The sequence below is a fragment of the Sinohyriopsis cumingii genome, chromosome 19, assembly GCF_028554795.1.
Source record: "Sinohyriopsis cumingii isolate HCF-2022 chromosome 19, ASM2855479v2, whole genome shotgun sequence".
Lineage (NCBI taxonomy): Eukaryota > Metazoa > Mollusca > Bivalvia > Unionida > Unionidae > Sinohyriopsis > Sinohyriopsis cumingii.
This window is the reverse complement of record NC_142979.1, coordinates 42,311,635-42,329,550: the sequence shown is the minus strand read 5'-3', so window position 1 is coordinate 42,329,550 and position 17,916 is coordinate 42,311,635. Positions and strand designations below refer to the sequence as shown.

General features: G+C 36.3%; 1 protein-coding gene across 1 annotated transcript in view; it reads right to left on the bottom strand.

The window, feature by feature from the left end:
- Positions 1–17,916, bottom strand: part of LOC149775573 (twinkle mtDNA helicase-like) — a 78,974-nt gene that overhangs the window by 16,989 nt on the left and 44,069 nt on the right. The window contains exons 6-10 of the mRNA XM_089943695.1: positions 15,559–15,715; positions 9,759–9,880; positions 6,109–6,280; positions 3,218–3,352; positions 1,123–1,196 (exon numbers count right to left, since the gene is read on the bottom strand). Coding sequence (XP_089799821.1) covers positions 1,123–1,196; positions 3,218–3,352; positions 6,109–6,280; positions 9,759–9,880; positions 15,559–15,715 — 660 coding nt within the window. The remainder of the gene's footprint in view (positions 1–1,122; positions 1,197–3,217; positions 3,353–6,108; positions 6,281–9,758; positions 9,881–15,558; positions 15,716–17,916) is intronic.

Sequence of the window (17,916 nt, the reverse complement as noted above, 5' to 3'; positions counted from 1 at the left end):
TACAACTTATGCAACAATTAATATGCACATAGCAAATTCATTTGCTATAAGGTAATGGGTGGGCACTGTAATTTTCTTATGAGCTATGTTATTTTCTTTTATCTCCAGACAATTTTTTTTTTTTCAAGTAATATAATGAATTTGGATTTGGATTTTTTTATATAAATGTAGCTTTAACAATTTGAGTCATATCGCTACTATGCCTGCAGTGTAGCAGTTTATAGTGATGTCTAGAACTGGGGCGCAGCATCATATCCCACCCTGTTACATTATCCTGACACCATTCCGACCAATCCTAACACCAACCTCTTAATGCTCAGTGCCAAGCAAGACAGCTGCTTGTACCATTTTTATAAGTTTATGGTATGACTTGTCTGGGGTTCAAACCCGTGACCTTTCTGCATCCGAAGCAGACGTACTAACCACTTAGGCCACCCATGCAGTCGATATAATATGTTGTTATTTTGCTACAAATCAAAGCAAAGATATTTTTCAGCTACAGACAAATGGATTTTTTGTTAAAATAGTGTTAGGGACTCTCTCAGTACATGAAATTATTGGTCACTGATATAACTGCGGTATACCATTGTACATATTGCGGTATGTTCACAAATACTGTGGTACAAAATGTTTGCAGCTCTACATAATAGCATTTCTAATAAAAATAAGCCATAAAATGTTCATGATTGTGCACACAATAATGTCTAAGGAACTGAGATAAATGCAGAAATGTACATCACAGGAGCATGAAAAGTAGATCACCTTGACCTACTTTTGCCCATGACAAGTAGTACCATGCCAGATGAATATACCAATCAAGTTTCATAACTTTACATACAATGGTGGAAGAGATACTGAGAAAAATTTAGATCTGAATGTAAATTACTGGAATATGAAAAGCAGGTCACTGATTTACATTGCCCTTGGTGAGAAATACCCTCCAACAAAAATACAGCGATCAGAGTTCTTGATTTTATGTACAAACACTGTCAGAGATATTGAGTTAAATGTACAAACTTAACATTCTTGTCTATGACACCAGCAATAACGTCATTGAAAAAGCAATCCCTATGTCTCATCAGGTGAGACAAATTAATAATCTTAATAATACAGGATACCAACTTTGCAAACTGCTGCAGCATGATTTTATTCAGGCGTGAATTCTTTATTTCAAAACTTCCCCATAACGTATTCACCTGAAAAAAGAATGACATAGAAGCAAATTAAGGTTGCTGTATAATCCAAGTAAAATGATGTTCAAATATGTCTATATAATTGTAATAACATGTCTAGATAATCATAATAACATAATTACTTTTTTCCTGTCCCTAAACAATTCTTTTAATCCCTCAGTGTAACCTACAGTAATTAGTTCCAAAAATTATATCAGCCTGTACTAAAGAGTGAACCATTCTAGAACTACTTTTGTATACCTGTACTAAAGAGAGAACCATTCTAGAACTACATTTGCATGCCTGTACTAAAGAGTGAACCATTCTAGAACTAATTTTGCATACCTGTACTAAAGAGTGAACCATTCTAGAACTACTTTTGGATGCCTGCACCAAAGAATTAACCATTCTAGAACTCCTTTTGCATGCCTGTACTAAAAAGTGAACCATTCTAGAACTTCTTTTGGATGCCTGTACCAAAGAATGAACCATTCTAGAACTACTTTTGTATGCCTGAACTAAAGAATGAACCCTTCTAGAACTAATTTTGTCAATGCTTTGGTTGACCTTATAGACTGATCATCTTAATTAAATCTACCCATGCATCACATATAAAAAAATGGTCCCTAATCACTCCAACATGCAATGCAAAAAAACCCCAAATTTTTAAAGTAATAAAATGATAGAACACAAATTCCAATGTAATCCAGCCAGCTCCAGCTGGTCTGAGGCATGTATGTAAAAGTCTTGGTCACCTGACTACATTTCAGCCTTATCTGCTGTTCCTATAAAATACAGAGCATTAAAAAAAAATCATCACAAACCTTAAACAAACCTCAAAAACAGTTAAGAAGTTAACTTGACTGCAACAATGAATCAGCAGGTCAATGAATCAAAATTGATTTTGGAGAAGTCATGCTCACTGCAGGACAGGGGATGCTAAATAAACTAGGCGTGGTACAACCACGTTCCCCGCAGACTTGGGCATGTAGAATATGCTCAAAATACCTCCTGTATGAGGCAATATGAGGCAACTATGAGGCAACTATGAGGCAACTAACGGAGATGTGAGCTGTGATGGCCCTGTGGTTAACATGCTGAACTGAATAATCAAAAGACTCGGGGGTTTGAATCATACCATCAAATCAGCCCAGGTTGGTAACTATGGTGTGTCCTTGGGCAAAGAACATTACTCCAATGCTTTGGTAATAGATAACCTATTTTTCTACCATGCAGTAAAAACAACCACCAAAGCAAAATAAGTGACCTAGTAGCAATAAAACTATCCTACAGGTGACACGCATTTGTTCTTTTTGTAATCAATCCAGCAAAAAGGGGGCACACTGTGTAAAATAGGATGCTGCCCGCTGCCCCAGATTATTGACATCAATGTTGGAAATCAACTGGTCATGTCTTTAAAACTGCTTAGTGGATCTTAATAAAATTTTGGTTATATATTTCCATCCACCTTGTACATTAATCCAAAATAAATGTAGTTGTCCATGACCAACTGTGAACACTCACCCAATGAACAGAGATCAAGAAAGTAATCCATGATAAACGGTTGTCCCTGACCCAGGTCATGTGAATAATCACTCCTGCATAGATTGATCAAGAAAGTAATTAAAGATACACGAGATACCCATTATATCCCATGAATACTCACAGCCTATATACAAACCAAGAAAGTAATCAATGAAAAGTATGGTTTTCAATGACCCATTAGGTCTCATGAATACTCCAGCCTATATAGAGACCAAGAAAGTAATTAATGAAAAGTATGGTTTTCAATGACCCATAAGGTCCCATGAATACTCACAGAATGTATAGAGACCAAGAAAGTAATCAATGAAAAGTATGGCTTTCAATGACCCAACAGGTCCTGTGAATAATCACCCACTACATAAAGAGATCAACAGTTTAATCAAAGATTAATGTTGCTGTCCCTTACCCAGTAAAGCCTGTCAATACACGCCCCTTGCTGCAAGAGGGTAATGCTAGATGAATTTGTTTTCCCTGACCCAGTAGATCCCATGCATACTCACCCCCTGCATACAGAGATCAAGCGAGTAGTCAGAGATAAATGTGGTTTTCCCTGACCCAGTAGGTCCTGTGAATACTGTCAGCTCTCCTCTACGATGGCCCTTTAGCAACTTGTTTAGTGTGGGATAATTCTTCCACTGAAAAATAAATTACACTGTGTCAGATATGATGTACATGTATGTATGTTTCATAGCATGGTATATGCTAAACTGTTTACTGTGAAACAGAAAACTAAACATTATCTTGAATAAATTCAGGGATTTTAATTATATGACAATAAGAGCCTGATGTTTTGTTCTCATGTTCCATGAATAAACAGTGTCCCAAAATCAGGCACATCCATCCAATGACAGCTCCATGTCAACTGATAGGATGCCGATATAGCTCCAAGTCCTGCTACACCATCATAATGGGCCCAATAAATTTTCCCCAAGTCCTGCTTCACCTGTGCAATGGGTCCTCTGGACAGAGGTGAGATGGCAGTGATCGGTAAAGGCAAAAGATTTAGACCATTCAGCCACCTGGGGCCCCAGTATCTTCTGGTTAAATCCCATGCTGATATGACTTTCCATCTAGGAGAAGCAGCGGTACGATTCTCAAAATGGCAACTGTAGTGGCCATATTGGATAGCAGATCTGACCATTTTTATTTATGACCAACTGGACCTCACAATTAGCCTTCTGATGAAAATCCCATTCAAGATGAATACCAATAATATTTTAAGATGGTGCTGTGGTGGCCATACTGGATGTCAGATTAGCACCATTTTTATCTAAGACCAACCAAACAATGCTAGTGAAAACCCCATCCTGAATTGACCATCCAGGCTGGTTCAGACAGCAAAGTTTGAAGGTAATTCTGCAGGCCCAGCTTCTGCATTCTTAAGTCCAAGCAAAGGCAAGGATTTGGCATTATGCCTCATGTACTATCTAATATTAAACACTGTTCCATAATGAATAAATTAATGTGAATGAAATTACCATCTCTGATTCAAACATTATTTGTTTCATGAATAAAATGTTTTCATTACATATTTTATTCCATTAATTACAATTACTATTTGCTATTGCATTAAAAAAAATGGAACACAAAATCAAACTATTACCAATTACATTTCATACATGTAATTGCTGAATAAACAATCAGCAGATCAAACCTGTTTTAACAATGTTTATTTTAATCACATCCATATTAAGTGACACTTTGTCATGCATGAAGATAATCCAAGTTGCATTAAGTGGTTAAAGAGGAGATATTTTTAGGTCAATGTCATTAAGAAGTTGAAGGTCAGATAATTTCAGGTCAATGTCATTAAGTGATTGAAAGACATACATTCAGGTCAATGTCATTAAGTGGTTGAAGGGTATATAATTTCAGGTTGATCTCATTAAGTGGTTGAAGGGCAGATAATTTCAGATCAATGTCATTAAATGGATGAAGGGCAGATAATTTCAGGTCGATGTCATTAAGTGGTTGAAAGACCAATGTTTTTCAGGCCTATTGAGACCTTATCTAATTGTACACCTCTACTGTCCTGCCACTGATTTAACTATGCAATCACCTGTGCCAAATACCACCATGGAAGCATAATTTGAGTTCCTCCTTGGAGAACTGCTGAAAGATAAATCCATGTGTTCTATACATGCAGGTGGCACAAAATGAGACAGAACCGTTTCCCCACAATTATTTTCAAAATGTGAAAGGCATCACACTATGGTTAGCAAGCTAAGGACTCTATAGGCGCCTGCAATGGTAGATTTTATGTCAATCTTCCATCTTTTATAAACCAAATTGTTGGCAACACTGTGATAAGGGCAACACTGTGATAAAAACGTGAAACTCCACTTTGACAAAACTATTTATATATTAAAAAGACGAAAGCTCTGTTTTGAAAAATCATGGTTTACCATTGGCCCCATATCCCTAAAAATCATGGTTTACTGTCATTGACCCCATATCCCTAAAAGTCATGGTTTGCTGCCATTGACCCTATATCCCTGAAAATCATGGTTTGCTGCCAATGGCCTCATATCGCTACAAATCATGGTTTGCCACTGACCCCATATCCCTAAAAATCATGGTTTGCTGCCATTGACCCCATATCCCTAAAAGTCATGGTTTGCTGCCAATGGCCTCATATTGCTAAAAATCATGGCTTTCTGCCACTGACCTGATATCCCTAAAAATCATGGGCTGCTGCCAATGGTGCCATATCCCTAACTGTCATGAGCTTTGTATTTTGATGGCAGTCTTTAATCTTTAAGAACACTGAAAAAAATCTACCATACTACTTGCTTACAAGTTGAGTCCAACCACAAGCATCATAAACCCTGATCTGCCATAGCATAATGTGCTGGCAAATCAGGACTGATAATGTTTGTTAAACTGAATACTCCACACAAACTGTACAGACCCAGATCTGATAGCACATTATGTGATGGCAGATCAGGGTCTATGTTGTCTGCAGTTGGACTCAACTTATAAGCGAGTACATAAAGTGACTGCAGTATTTAATCATAATCCTTGATCAAATTAGTTATGATTGGCTTGTTTGCTTTAACAAACATGAAAATGAATGTTGGAGTGTTTTCTATTCAGATCTCCACATATATCCCAAGTGTTCTCAATTGATAAATTACCTAATCAACCTAATGACTGCAGTAGGGGTCAAGCTTATCGGTTCATAAATATGAATGACTGAATGACAGTAGAATCTCATATAGAGATCGATACATCATCAACCAATATCATATTTTCTTTTGTAAAATGACAAATCCATGAAAGTAAGTACCCAACCCACACAAAAGTTCTTTGTTTTTATTAAAAAAAAGAAACTACATTGTGAAGTTTGGTTACTAGCTGGATTACACTGATCACTGACAAACATGCCTACCTTAACTCCAGCTGCCTGCTGAAAGTGGGTAAACTCTGCAAATACTTCATTTCTCATCTGAGTGAAGGACACAATGGACTTATAGTAGGCTGGCTTCGATTTTTTTAGAAGTTTGATTAGACTGATTTTTTCCTGGAGAGCTTGGAGTGGTACTGGTGTCTCTCCATTCTGCCTGTAAAAATGCAATAATGAGAACTGTAGCAAATGTGAACTTTATCTCATGTTGCCATAAAAATGGCATTTTACATACATGCCAACCATTGGCGAGGAAAAAGTGTAATCCAAGTGGACAAAAAGAGTAATCCAAACAGAAAAAGAGTAATCTACATATAACATGATAAAAATTCAATGAGCATATATACAAAATGATTTATTTATCCCTCTGAAATTTTAACATCAGTTACTGCTTCAAGTTTCATATATAACACTTTGAGCTTTAAAAAGCAACTGACTCTCATATTACATTTCAAAACACTATGTACCAGCTGAGATTATGAATGTTTTGCACTAAGTGCAGGTTAGAGCGCCTGGATCTGAATTCAGTTTTATTTTTGTTAACAATATTGAACAATCTCCCACAGTCAGCATTAGAATGGTAAAGAGCCAATATTCCTTTCATAACCTGACAATGAAGAGGAAATTTATATCTTATAGTCATTGTGTCTTTTAGCTGGGAAATAAGATGAAAAAATCAACTGTATCCACATGAAGTACATTGTCAGGTAGAGTGGAGTACCAACTTGATACTTCAGGAGTTCTTCTAATTTATCAGCAGCTTTTCCTGCAACATGGTGCATCATATGACAGAGACAGCCTGATATGTACAATGATGGAGACATTTTTCAAAATATAGAATGCAACTCCTTTATGAATTCCAGTCATCACTGATGCAGTATCAGCTTAAAACCCCATACAATTATGCCAACTTAAGTTTATTCAAAGTATTATCAAGCAAATAAATAAAAAGTTTTCTCCAGTGTAATCTACTGTTAATTCTGATAATGAAAGAAGAGCACTCTTACTCCACTCTTTTCATTGTCAAAGTCTCTTACACAGACTGGGTAAAACATTTTGTCACAATCACTACTCCTGTCTGTTGCAATACTAAACGGCCCAATTTTCATGGCTTCTGCAATTTTAAATGAAGTATCTTCTGCTGAACACCTAACAATATTAGATGATTTTGTTCTTGCACATGCATATTTTCTGTAATTTTGGAATCAGGAAACATCCGTCTGAACAAAGGACCAATGTAGTCTTCTACCGCTAGAGGCTGTCTGTGTTTTTATTAAGAACTTGGTAGATAATGTATTGGCATTTATAAAATTCGTGTCCACAATTTAGTTCTGCTGTATAAAAAGAAGTTACCTCAGTAATGGAGTTAGTAAATGAGCTAATTCATGGTTTCTTGTTTTACCACCATGACCAATATTAAAATCCTTTCCACGCAGCCTGCAAGGGGCATGAAGATTCCTAGAATGGAATGCTGTATTGTGTAATTCATGTATTCATCTCTGAATAGGTTTCTCATCTTTTCCAAATCCATGTGTGAAATTATTTGAAAAATATTTTTGTTCTAACATGCATCAACTAAAATAAATCCGACGACTTTTAGCATCAAATACCTACAGTCTGGTTCTGTTCTGAATTAGAACAAAAAGTTAGAAAACCAGTCTGTTTTCTCCTAACTAAGCCATACAGCTGCTATAAAAAGAAACTGAGGTCAAAAGTTAAAAGTAGAAACCAGCATGATTCTTGAAGTAGGGCAACTGATATAAACAGAACATAATACTGTTAGGAAAGTGCATGCAAGTCTTCGGACAAGTGTACTCTTATGTCGTAGTTACAAAGAAGCCATCTTTTTATGAATAGTCTGTGGGATTAATGGGATGTTAATAAAAATGAGAAAACAAATTACACATTTGTTTGGAGGGGGATATACCAAAAATGCACAATAAAAAATACAGTTACACGTAAGGTGTAATTTAGTGGAAAAAAGCGTAATGATTATGCCAAAAGCGTAATGGCTGGCATGTATGTATTTTATAACCTGATTACATATTTAGGATATCAAATGCTCAAAAATTCAAATACTAACATTACATGGTATAACAATAGGTGTAACTTTGAGGTGCATGACAACTATTCTTGTCAATCCACAGATAACCTTACACTAAACAAAACTTCTTCCTGCATAATGAAAAATTATTTTTTTTACCTCTGAGGTGATTTTGAGTTAACCTTATAAAGCTGTTTAAAAGAAATGAACGTCTGTGAGTCAAGGTATCCAATACAATTAACTTTTCCGGGGTTCCTAGAAGCTAATTGTGAAATAATCACAAATACAAAAAAAATTAAACATACAACACCATGATTTGATCCTAAAGGTAAGATGCCTAATGTGATAAACATTTATACCTGCCAGGCTTCCAGTTGGGTTCAGTGACTTTTGGACTCTACTGGAGTACAGTGAATGGCAGACTTAACAATAACAAATTCCATGACTTTTAAAAAAAAAATCCAGAGCTGTTTCAAAAAAATCAAGGACTACAATATCTTGCATTGTCACCATTCATTGATTGTACTTGTTTTGTGTTCCAAAACAAATCTGTTTAATTGGTGCTCTGAATAAGTCCAATGCAAAAAAAATCCATGAGTTTTCCAAAACTTTGCAAGGTTTTGAGAAATGCCATAACTTTTCAAGGCCCCTGAAACTTATTTTTAAATTCCAAAACTTTTCCAGGCTTCCAGGACCTGCAGGAATGATGGAGGAAGTACGTGGGAAAACCCTGGGAAGAACCACTGACCCACGAGATGCTACTGTTTTCTCACATACCCACATTGGCCAAATCCTAGACTGAAACCCATACAGACAGAGGTGGGATGGCAGTGATCCATAACAGAGAGTGCTTTAGACCACTCGACCACTCAGGGCCCCAAAGAACATATGGAATGATATAGTCACCACACATGGATATAAAGACAGACAGCATATGGAATGATATAGCTAGACACACATGGACATGCAGACAGAAAAACATGGAATGATACAGTCAGAAAACCCATGGGCATACAACATATGGAATGACAGGCACACACATGCAGATACAAACATGGAATGACAGTTTGACACACACACAGACATAAAAACATGGAATGACAGTCCAACACACACATGAACATACAAACATATGGAATGACTGTCAAACACACACATGGACATACAAACATATGACCTGATATACAGACACACATGAAAAAACGAACATATGGAATGAGTCAGACACACACATGGACAAACATATGGCCTGATATACAGACACACACATGGACAAACATATGGCCTGATATAAAGACAAACATGGACATACAAACACGGAATGACACAGACACACACATGGATATACACACACGTGGCCTGATAAAGACACACACATGGATATACAAACACATGACCTGATATACACACACACACACACATACATGGATACCATAAAGATTTTCTATATCAAGCTTTCAGCCAGGTGAACTTGACAAAAATCTTACAGTAAGTTTATAATCATTTGGTTAATTCATACATGTGAATAATTGAAACGACTTTTGTGCCATTTAGGCACAAAAGTTGCTTAAACAAAGCAAAGTTATTTTACCAGAAAACGTAACAGCGTTGTTCATTTAGCTTCTTGACAAACTGTTTGGAGGACTCCCATGCTTTCACATCATTTCCAAACCACAAAGTTATCTTCGCAAACCTCTCCAAAGATGGCAAACTCTGAATGCAAGATAAAGGGCATTGTTATAAATATTACAAGGAAACATTTTCTTCACTCATCAATCATGGCATGTGATTTGCAAAGCAACATGCTTATAATAATTCTGAAATAATTCTGAAACATTAAAGAGAAACAATAAATGAAGTTGTCAGTACTTCACCTGTATGTATTTACTCATTTTTTTTTTGTATTTGTCAATACATGTACTCACATACCCATCCCGAGTGAAGATGAAAGCAACCAAGTAGTTGATGTAGCTTAATTGATTTATTCTTTAGTATGGTGATGCTGTGCTTGCAAGGATGTATACTCATAGCCAGGATACATTTCTATACTGCCCATGTGTTGCCAAAAGCTGTGGAACACTACAGAACCGCCGGTATCTATCTAAATCATGACAACACAACAATGCATATATCAGGTGTCATGATAGATGTTCAGAAGGAGCACAACATCCAAGCTTTGCCACATCCTCCACACAGCCCTGATTTAGCTTTGCCACATCCTCCATGCAGCCCTATTAAGCTCCAAATCCTCCATACAGCCCCACTTTAGCTTTGCCACATTATCCATACAGGTCTGATTTAGGTTTGCCACACCGTCCATACAGCCCCGATTTAGCTTTGCCACATCGTCCATACAGCCCTGATTTAGCTTTGCCACATCCTCCATACAGCCCTGATTTAGCTTTGCCACATCCTCAATACAACCCTGATTTAGCTATACCACATCCTCCATACAGCCCTGATTTGGCTTTGCCACATCCTCCATACAGCCCTGATTTAGCTTTGCCACATCCTCCATGCAGCCCTGATTTAGCTCCAAATCCTCCGTACAGCCCCGCTTTAGCTTTGCCATATTCTCCATCCAGGTCTGATTTAGGTTTGCCACATCGTCCATACAGCCCTGATTTGGCTTTGCCACATCGTCCATACAGCCCCGATTTAGCTTTGCCACATCCTCCATACAGCCCTGATTTAGCTTTGCCACATCCTCAATACAACCCTGATTTAGCTATACCACATCCTCCATACAGCCCTGACTTAGCTTTGCCACATCCTCAATACAACCCTGATTTAGCTATACCACATCCTCCATACAGCCCTGATTCAGCTTTGCCACATCGTCCATACAGCCCTGATTTAGCTTTGCCACATCCTCCATGCAGCCCTGATTTAGCTCCAAATCCTCCATACAGCCCTGCTTTAGCTTTGCCACATTCTCCATCCAGGTCTGATTTAGGTTTACCACATCGTCCATACAGCCCTGATATGGCTTTACCACATCGTCCATACAGCCCTGATTTAGCTTTGCCACATCCTCCATACAGCCCTGATTTAGCTTTGCCACATCCTCAATACAAAACTGATTTAGCTATACCACATCCTCCATACAGCCCTGATTTAGCTTTGCCACATCCTCCATACAGCCCTGATTTAGCTTTGCCACATCCTCTATGCAGTCTATATACAGCTTTTCCTCAATGCTGAGCTACTTTTATTCAGGCAAGAAGCCAAAACATGGATATTATTACTACTAACTACATGCAAATCACAAATTTCCAACATCAATGACCTCACATGATTTAACCCAGCCAATGGGAGTTGACTAAATTCTTCTAAGATACCATACGACTGACCTGCCCAATGGGAAAAAGCTAGAAATTCACAAACATATTTACCGTATTCACCGCATATGTTGGGACATGATAAGATAATTATTTTTTTTCCTGTCCCAGAACTTATGCTGAAACATTTTTTCACATTGGTCATATGTCCCAAGACTTAAGAAATGAAAACAAATTGTATTGCATTGTGCTTGCCCCCACCCACTGCGTGTTGCAATAAAATAGATAAATAAAACGCTTAATTGATAATAAAAAGAAAGAAACTAAACCTTGTGTTGTTATCATTTATTCCTTTTTTCAACATGAGCATTAAAGAATAAAATATACCCGCAAGATCTGTAAAAGTAGCGTAGGCTTCCATACTGTAGCGTGTATCAATTATGTCTGAAACAATTGTGTGTGGTTGTGCTCAAAGGTTTGAACATGTTATCCGACTGAAAACTGGAGCCAACAAAATTGCAAAGAGGTGGGAAATAGTCAACCGATATCTTGAAGACACCATTCACGCATGACACGGTGTTGTGTGCAAAATAATCAAGACTGAATTATATCCAGGTCTACTGTATGACAGTATCTTGCAAATAAAAATCATTTGAAAACACCTTCACTTGAGTGCAAGTGACAATCTTTTCCCCAGCTCGGGTTACAAAAGTATCCTTACTATTTAACCGCAGACTGTCACGGAATGGTGTAAATGTTATTCATTAAATACATGTACTTGGGTTTTCGTTTTTCGCTGTACAACGATACCCGAGGGTGATTATGTATATGGTCTATTGTATTTCGAAATCGTGAGTACGATTCGTCCTATGCCACACATGCAAGGTGCTTTCGATACGGCAAAACAAAAAGTCTAAACGTATAAATACTTTACTGCATGTAAAGGGTCTTTACAATACTAATGGTTTTGTCAGCAAGTGGCCTGCTTAAAGGATTCGCACAACTCCAGCTGTAGGAGTAGGTAATTTTTTGGTCTTAAGTGATAACTAGTGTATTACCATATTTACCTTTGCATGTTTGTTATATAGTTTTCTTTATACAGCATAATGCGTGCATTTTCTTTATTCTTGTTGCAACGTAGTACAGGATTTATATTGGTAATGTAAAGCTACTTTTTTTTAAAAAGAATTGTTTACTATAGTCTTATCGAGCAGGGTTAGGTTTACTATTGAACCTGCCATTTTGTAATTGCCATAATAATATAATCTTTATAACTTACCATGTATGACGTCCTTACGTTATTATGTCTGTATCAAGTTTAGTACACTGTATCGGGTATATTTTCAGTTGTCTGAGGGTAGGAATATCCGGGGTGTCCGGTGTTGTCTGAGGGTAGGAATATCCGGGGTGTCCGGTGTTGTCTGAGGGTAGGAATATCCGGGGTGTCCAGTGTTGTCTGAGGGTAGGAATATCCGGGGTGTCCGGTGTTGTCTGAGTGTAGAAACGTCCGTTTGTCCGGAGCGTTTAAGGTGCCAGAGTGTCTAATGTTTAGTGTCCGGAGTGTCTAATTTCAAGAGTGACTAAGGTGACCCAGCCGTAGAGCCGTCAAAGGACCAAGGTGTCTGGAGGGTCTAATGTTCCGAGTGATCATAGTATTCCAAGGGTCCGGAGTTTGTAGCAGTTGTGAAATTGATTCGTAGGAGCTGTGGAGCGGATATGGTGCATGGGTAACGGAGTGTATCTCCATACATGTATTTTATTAGCTGTATGCTAATTTTGGGTTAGTAAGACCCAGTGTATCATTCAGGACTGGAAAGATAGATGGTATATCCGTTCTTGTGTTTAGCAACATAATTTCGTTACCTGAGTGAATACATTTTTACTATGAGTAAAAAGCTTACATCGTTTACTATTTGAGTGAACTATATTCATTTTTCCATTATTGAATCATTTGTGAATCATTTATCCTGTGTTTTTTGTGTTACTGAACTAATTTATTCGTATTTTTATTTCCATCTTTGAATCTGTGCGTTTTATGTCAAATAAATCCAATATTTGGATTATAAATACGCACACATCTTCATAATCTACTGCTCATATAAATCACCACATTAAACCATATATATCTGTGTCGTCAAAACGTGTTCTGTTGTCAATCTGAAATATCCCACCCGGTTATCTTGTTACACAGACATCAATGCTCCTTTGTATTAATTGTAACCACAGATGCCAAGCACATAGAAGCCCTGGTGGTGAATAAACACGACTGGCAGCGAGCAGTTAACTCCTTCTCTGAACCTACCAACAGGACATCAAAGACAAAAGGTTATTTTTATTACAAAGCAAGCCGATCTCAGAAGCCAACTTTGGTTACTTTTTTGTGTAAAGAATATCAATGAAGTGAGCCAATTTTTTTCTCTTCAAAATATCCAAAGACGGCCGAGATATGGAAGCAAATTTGGGTTCCTTTTCACTTGTTTTCACGGGAAATGTGAAAATTGAAACAATGGGAAAAAAATTAAAGTGACACAATATAGTGCTTTGTGCTCTGATGTCGATGACCCAGTGTCACCCAGAATATCTGGAGAAAATAAAATCATGTGATGAATTCGTGAAGGCCAGAAAAGAAGCAAACGATTTCGCAAACGAGAAGGAAATAATTAACCAATATCTTGAAGATAACTGCCATTCCCGCATGACACGGTGTTAAACGCAAAATAGCTAAGATTGAATTATATCCTGGTCTACTGTATGAGTTTCTTGCAAATAAAAATCATCATTTGAAAACACATTCACTTGAGCGCAAGTGAGAATCTTTTCGCCAGTGTGGGTTACAAAGTATCATTACTATTTACCCGCAATCAGTTGAACCTTTGTATTAATTATTACTACAGATGCCAAGCAAATAGAAACCCTGGTAGTAAATAAACACAAATGGCAGCCAGCAGTAAACTTCTTTGAACTTACTGACAGGACATCAAAGACAAAGGTTATTTTTATTACAATGCAAGCCGACCTCGGAAATGCACTTTGGACTCTGATGCCGGATTTTTTTTTATATAAAGGATATCAATACATAGGTTATTTTATTGCAAAGCAAGCTAACCCCGGAAGCCAACTGTGGATTCTTTTAAGTGTGCCGATTTTTTATTCTTGAATATACAAAGACGGCCGAGTTATGGAAGCTAACTTTGGTTCCTTTACACTGGTATTCAAACTTTTTGAATATAAAGTGAAAAAATGGAAGTTTTTAAAGTGGCACAATATAGTGCTTCGTGCGCGAACATCAATGACCCAGCATCACAAAGATTTGGAAAAAATAAAAAAACGTGATGAATTTGTGAAGGCCAGAGGAGAAACAGATCATTTCACTGACAATATGATCATTAACATGGATGAAACTCTAGTGTACTTTGATCGCATTCCTGAATGGACCAATGATAAGATGGGGGTCAACAGTAAGAATTAGCAAGACTAGTGCAGATTTGAAAAAATCTGACTTTTGTCCATGCAGTTTCCACTTCAGGTGATGTGTTGCCTCTAACAATTTGTCACGGTATGAGAAAGCTAAAAAAAAAAATTAATGTACCGAAAGAATAGATCGTATGTGTGCAGGAGAAGGGTTGTGTTAATGTGATGCTGCTGCAGTAGATTAAAGAGTTTTATTTCAAGTAGTTTTATATTTTTTTAAAATAAAATTTCAGTTGGAGTGCATTTTCAGACATATAACTTTCGATTGATTTAAAAGGTGTCCCACAACTTACGACTTGAAAAAAACAATGTGTCTCGGAACATACAGTGCAAAAAAAAATTACTTTTAAAATTAATTTATGGTTTCCCAACAAATACGGTGCCCCAACATATACGGTAAATATGATACTAATAATTATTTTAGTAACTGTCAAGATGAACATAAGCATCTATTTATAGATCCTATGCAATTTTATGTTCTATAATATCTTAAATTAGACCTTATGTATGTACATAAAATCCAGGTATAGATAATCACTACCAGGAGTTACAGAAAAGAGAATATATATATATTTATTTAATGCTAAGCAGTGAATTACTTGATTTTCTAATTAAAATAATATTGATATTTCACTGTACCTCAACAGGGAGCACAGAAGAACCTTTAGGTAAAGATAAGGCCATTAACTTTGTCTTTTGATAAACAGCCATAACATCAAATTCTGATTTGGTAATAATGACTTCGTCTGTCTCCTTATCATCAACCTGCCAGCCAAACAGCTCTGTCACAGGGCTCCTGTAAATAATATAAAAAAGAAAGTATAATTCTTAATCATGTAAGGCCAAATTGTAAAAGAGAAAAAGATGTTTAACAGTAACTAATAATATACATACTAGAAAGAATGTTTTGTGCCGAGGCAAGGAGTTAAAACCATATTTTGAATTGGAGAAAGGGCTGATGTGGCAACAAAACAGAACATCAATCCATTGAAGTTTATGCTGCAAAAATATATATTATATCCTTTGCAAAAATAAATATCAAAACAAGGACAATCAAGTCTAAAAATCCTGAAATACTTAAAGAAGGGAATACACATCATGCAAATGATCAGTGCTTAATCTGGATTAGCACTTCTATGAAGAAATTCAATTATTTTGGACATCAGTGGATTTCAAATGATTTACAAACATACATGTTTGTTATTTTCATGTTTTTTTGATCATTTTATATTTTAGAATAGCTAAATGCATGCTGCTTAAGCGTGACATCATGTATTAATCAGCATAAATTATGCAACTGGTACCTTGAACCAACAATGAGAATATTTAACTGAGAATAATAACATTACTTATTCAGTGCACTTAAAAAAAACAACATATAAATTCATTAATTTCATTGCAAAATGTCTTTAGAAGTGAATTATGTTTTTGATGGCTGGGTGTGTTGGTTTCAAGCGCAACCAGAATCTGATCATGACTTTCTTTCCCAAAGGACAGTTTTTTTTTAAAAATCAATTTAAATCACTTTATACTTGAGACAAGTGCAGCTGTAGAATTAAGGATTGGCATGTATATTTATCAAAGAGTCGGGTATTACATCATTCTTTTAATAATGCTCACAAGATGTGATCTATCAAATGTACGACAATATTTGGCTGAAAGAAAACAACCGAAACAAAACATTATATCTTAATTTCTTTTATAAAATTACTGCACAAAATTTAATGTATAGATACCATGAAGTGAAAGAAAATATGCAATTTACACTTAATATTAATACTTCATGTTTTCTTTATGCTCCATATCACAACACATACACACATTCATGTAATATTCTATCAATATTGCTACAGTGTGTGTGGTTTAGTACATAATATGGTCATCATTGATGAACCCTGAGTACCACATTATAATGCAGGACAGCTGTATTACGAATACTCTGAAATGCTGTACCTATAATAAATTGTATGACAGCTGTACTATGAATAATCCAAAATGCTGTTCCGATAATAAATTCATTATAATGTGGGATAGCTATTGTTGTTGTAGGGTTTAACACCATTTTTCAGCACAAAATAGGCTATACATGGTGGCCAGTATAACTGGTGGAGGAAGAACCCTAAAAAAACCCACAAGAACCACCAACCTATGAGAAGCTACTAGCAGGCTTTCTCATGTACCCATGTTAGCCAAGCCTGAGACTGGAACACACGCAGAAAGAGGTGAAACGGCAGTGATCCGGAATGGTGAGCACTTTAGACCACTCAAACACTCAAGGCCCCTTGTGGGACAGCTGTACTATAAAGACTCTAATTGCTGTACATATAATTTGTTATAATGAATGGCAGTTGTACTACAGGGTTCTTGCAAATTTAACAAAAATAAATTCTGTGACTTTTCCATGGCCATTTCACAAAACTCAAGGACCACACTATCTTGCATTGTCAAGTAAATGAATACAAAGAATGACATCTATCAATCAAAAATAACAAATAAGTTGATGACAAATATTTGTAATATGTACATTTTGAATTTACCTGGGCTTGCACACTTTGACTTTATGTAGTAATTCATATCATAATCCAATGTTCAATGTAAAAAAACCCTAAACAATTCTATGTAGTCTTTGTATGTGTTCCTATTAACAAAATTAGCAAAATAGTAATAATAATAATAACAATAATAATGAGGACTTTGTATAGCGCCTAATCTTTAGAAGCTCTAAGTGCTTTACAACATTAGACAACACTTAAAAAAAAATTATAATGAAATGATTACAAAAACAAACACCATGAAATTAGAAAACATAAAAAACATGCTGAGAATATTTAAGGTAGGAAACATTATTAGGTCTTTAAGTTTGTTCCTGCAGTCTTGCACATCACTTTCCAGTTACTCTCTTGTATTTAGTGAGACGCAAACTTTTTCTGCTTTATCTCCTTTTCAAGGTCCTTCAGAGTCTTTCATTTCACTTTTGCAGTCTTTCTGGATGCAGTT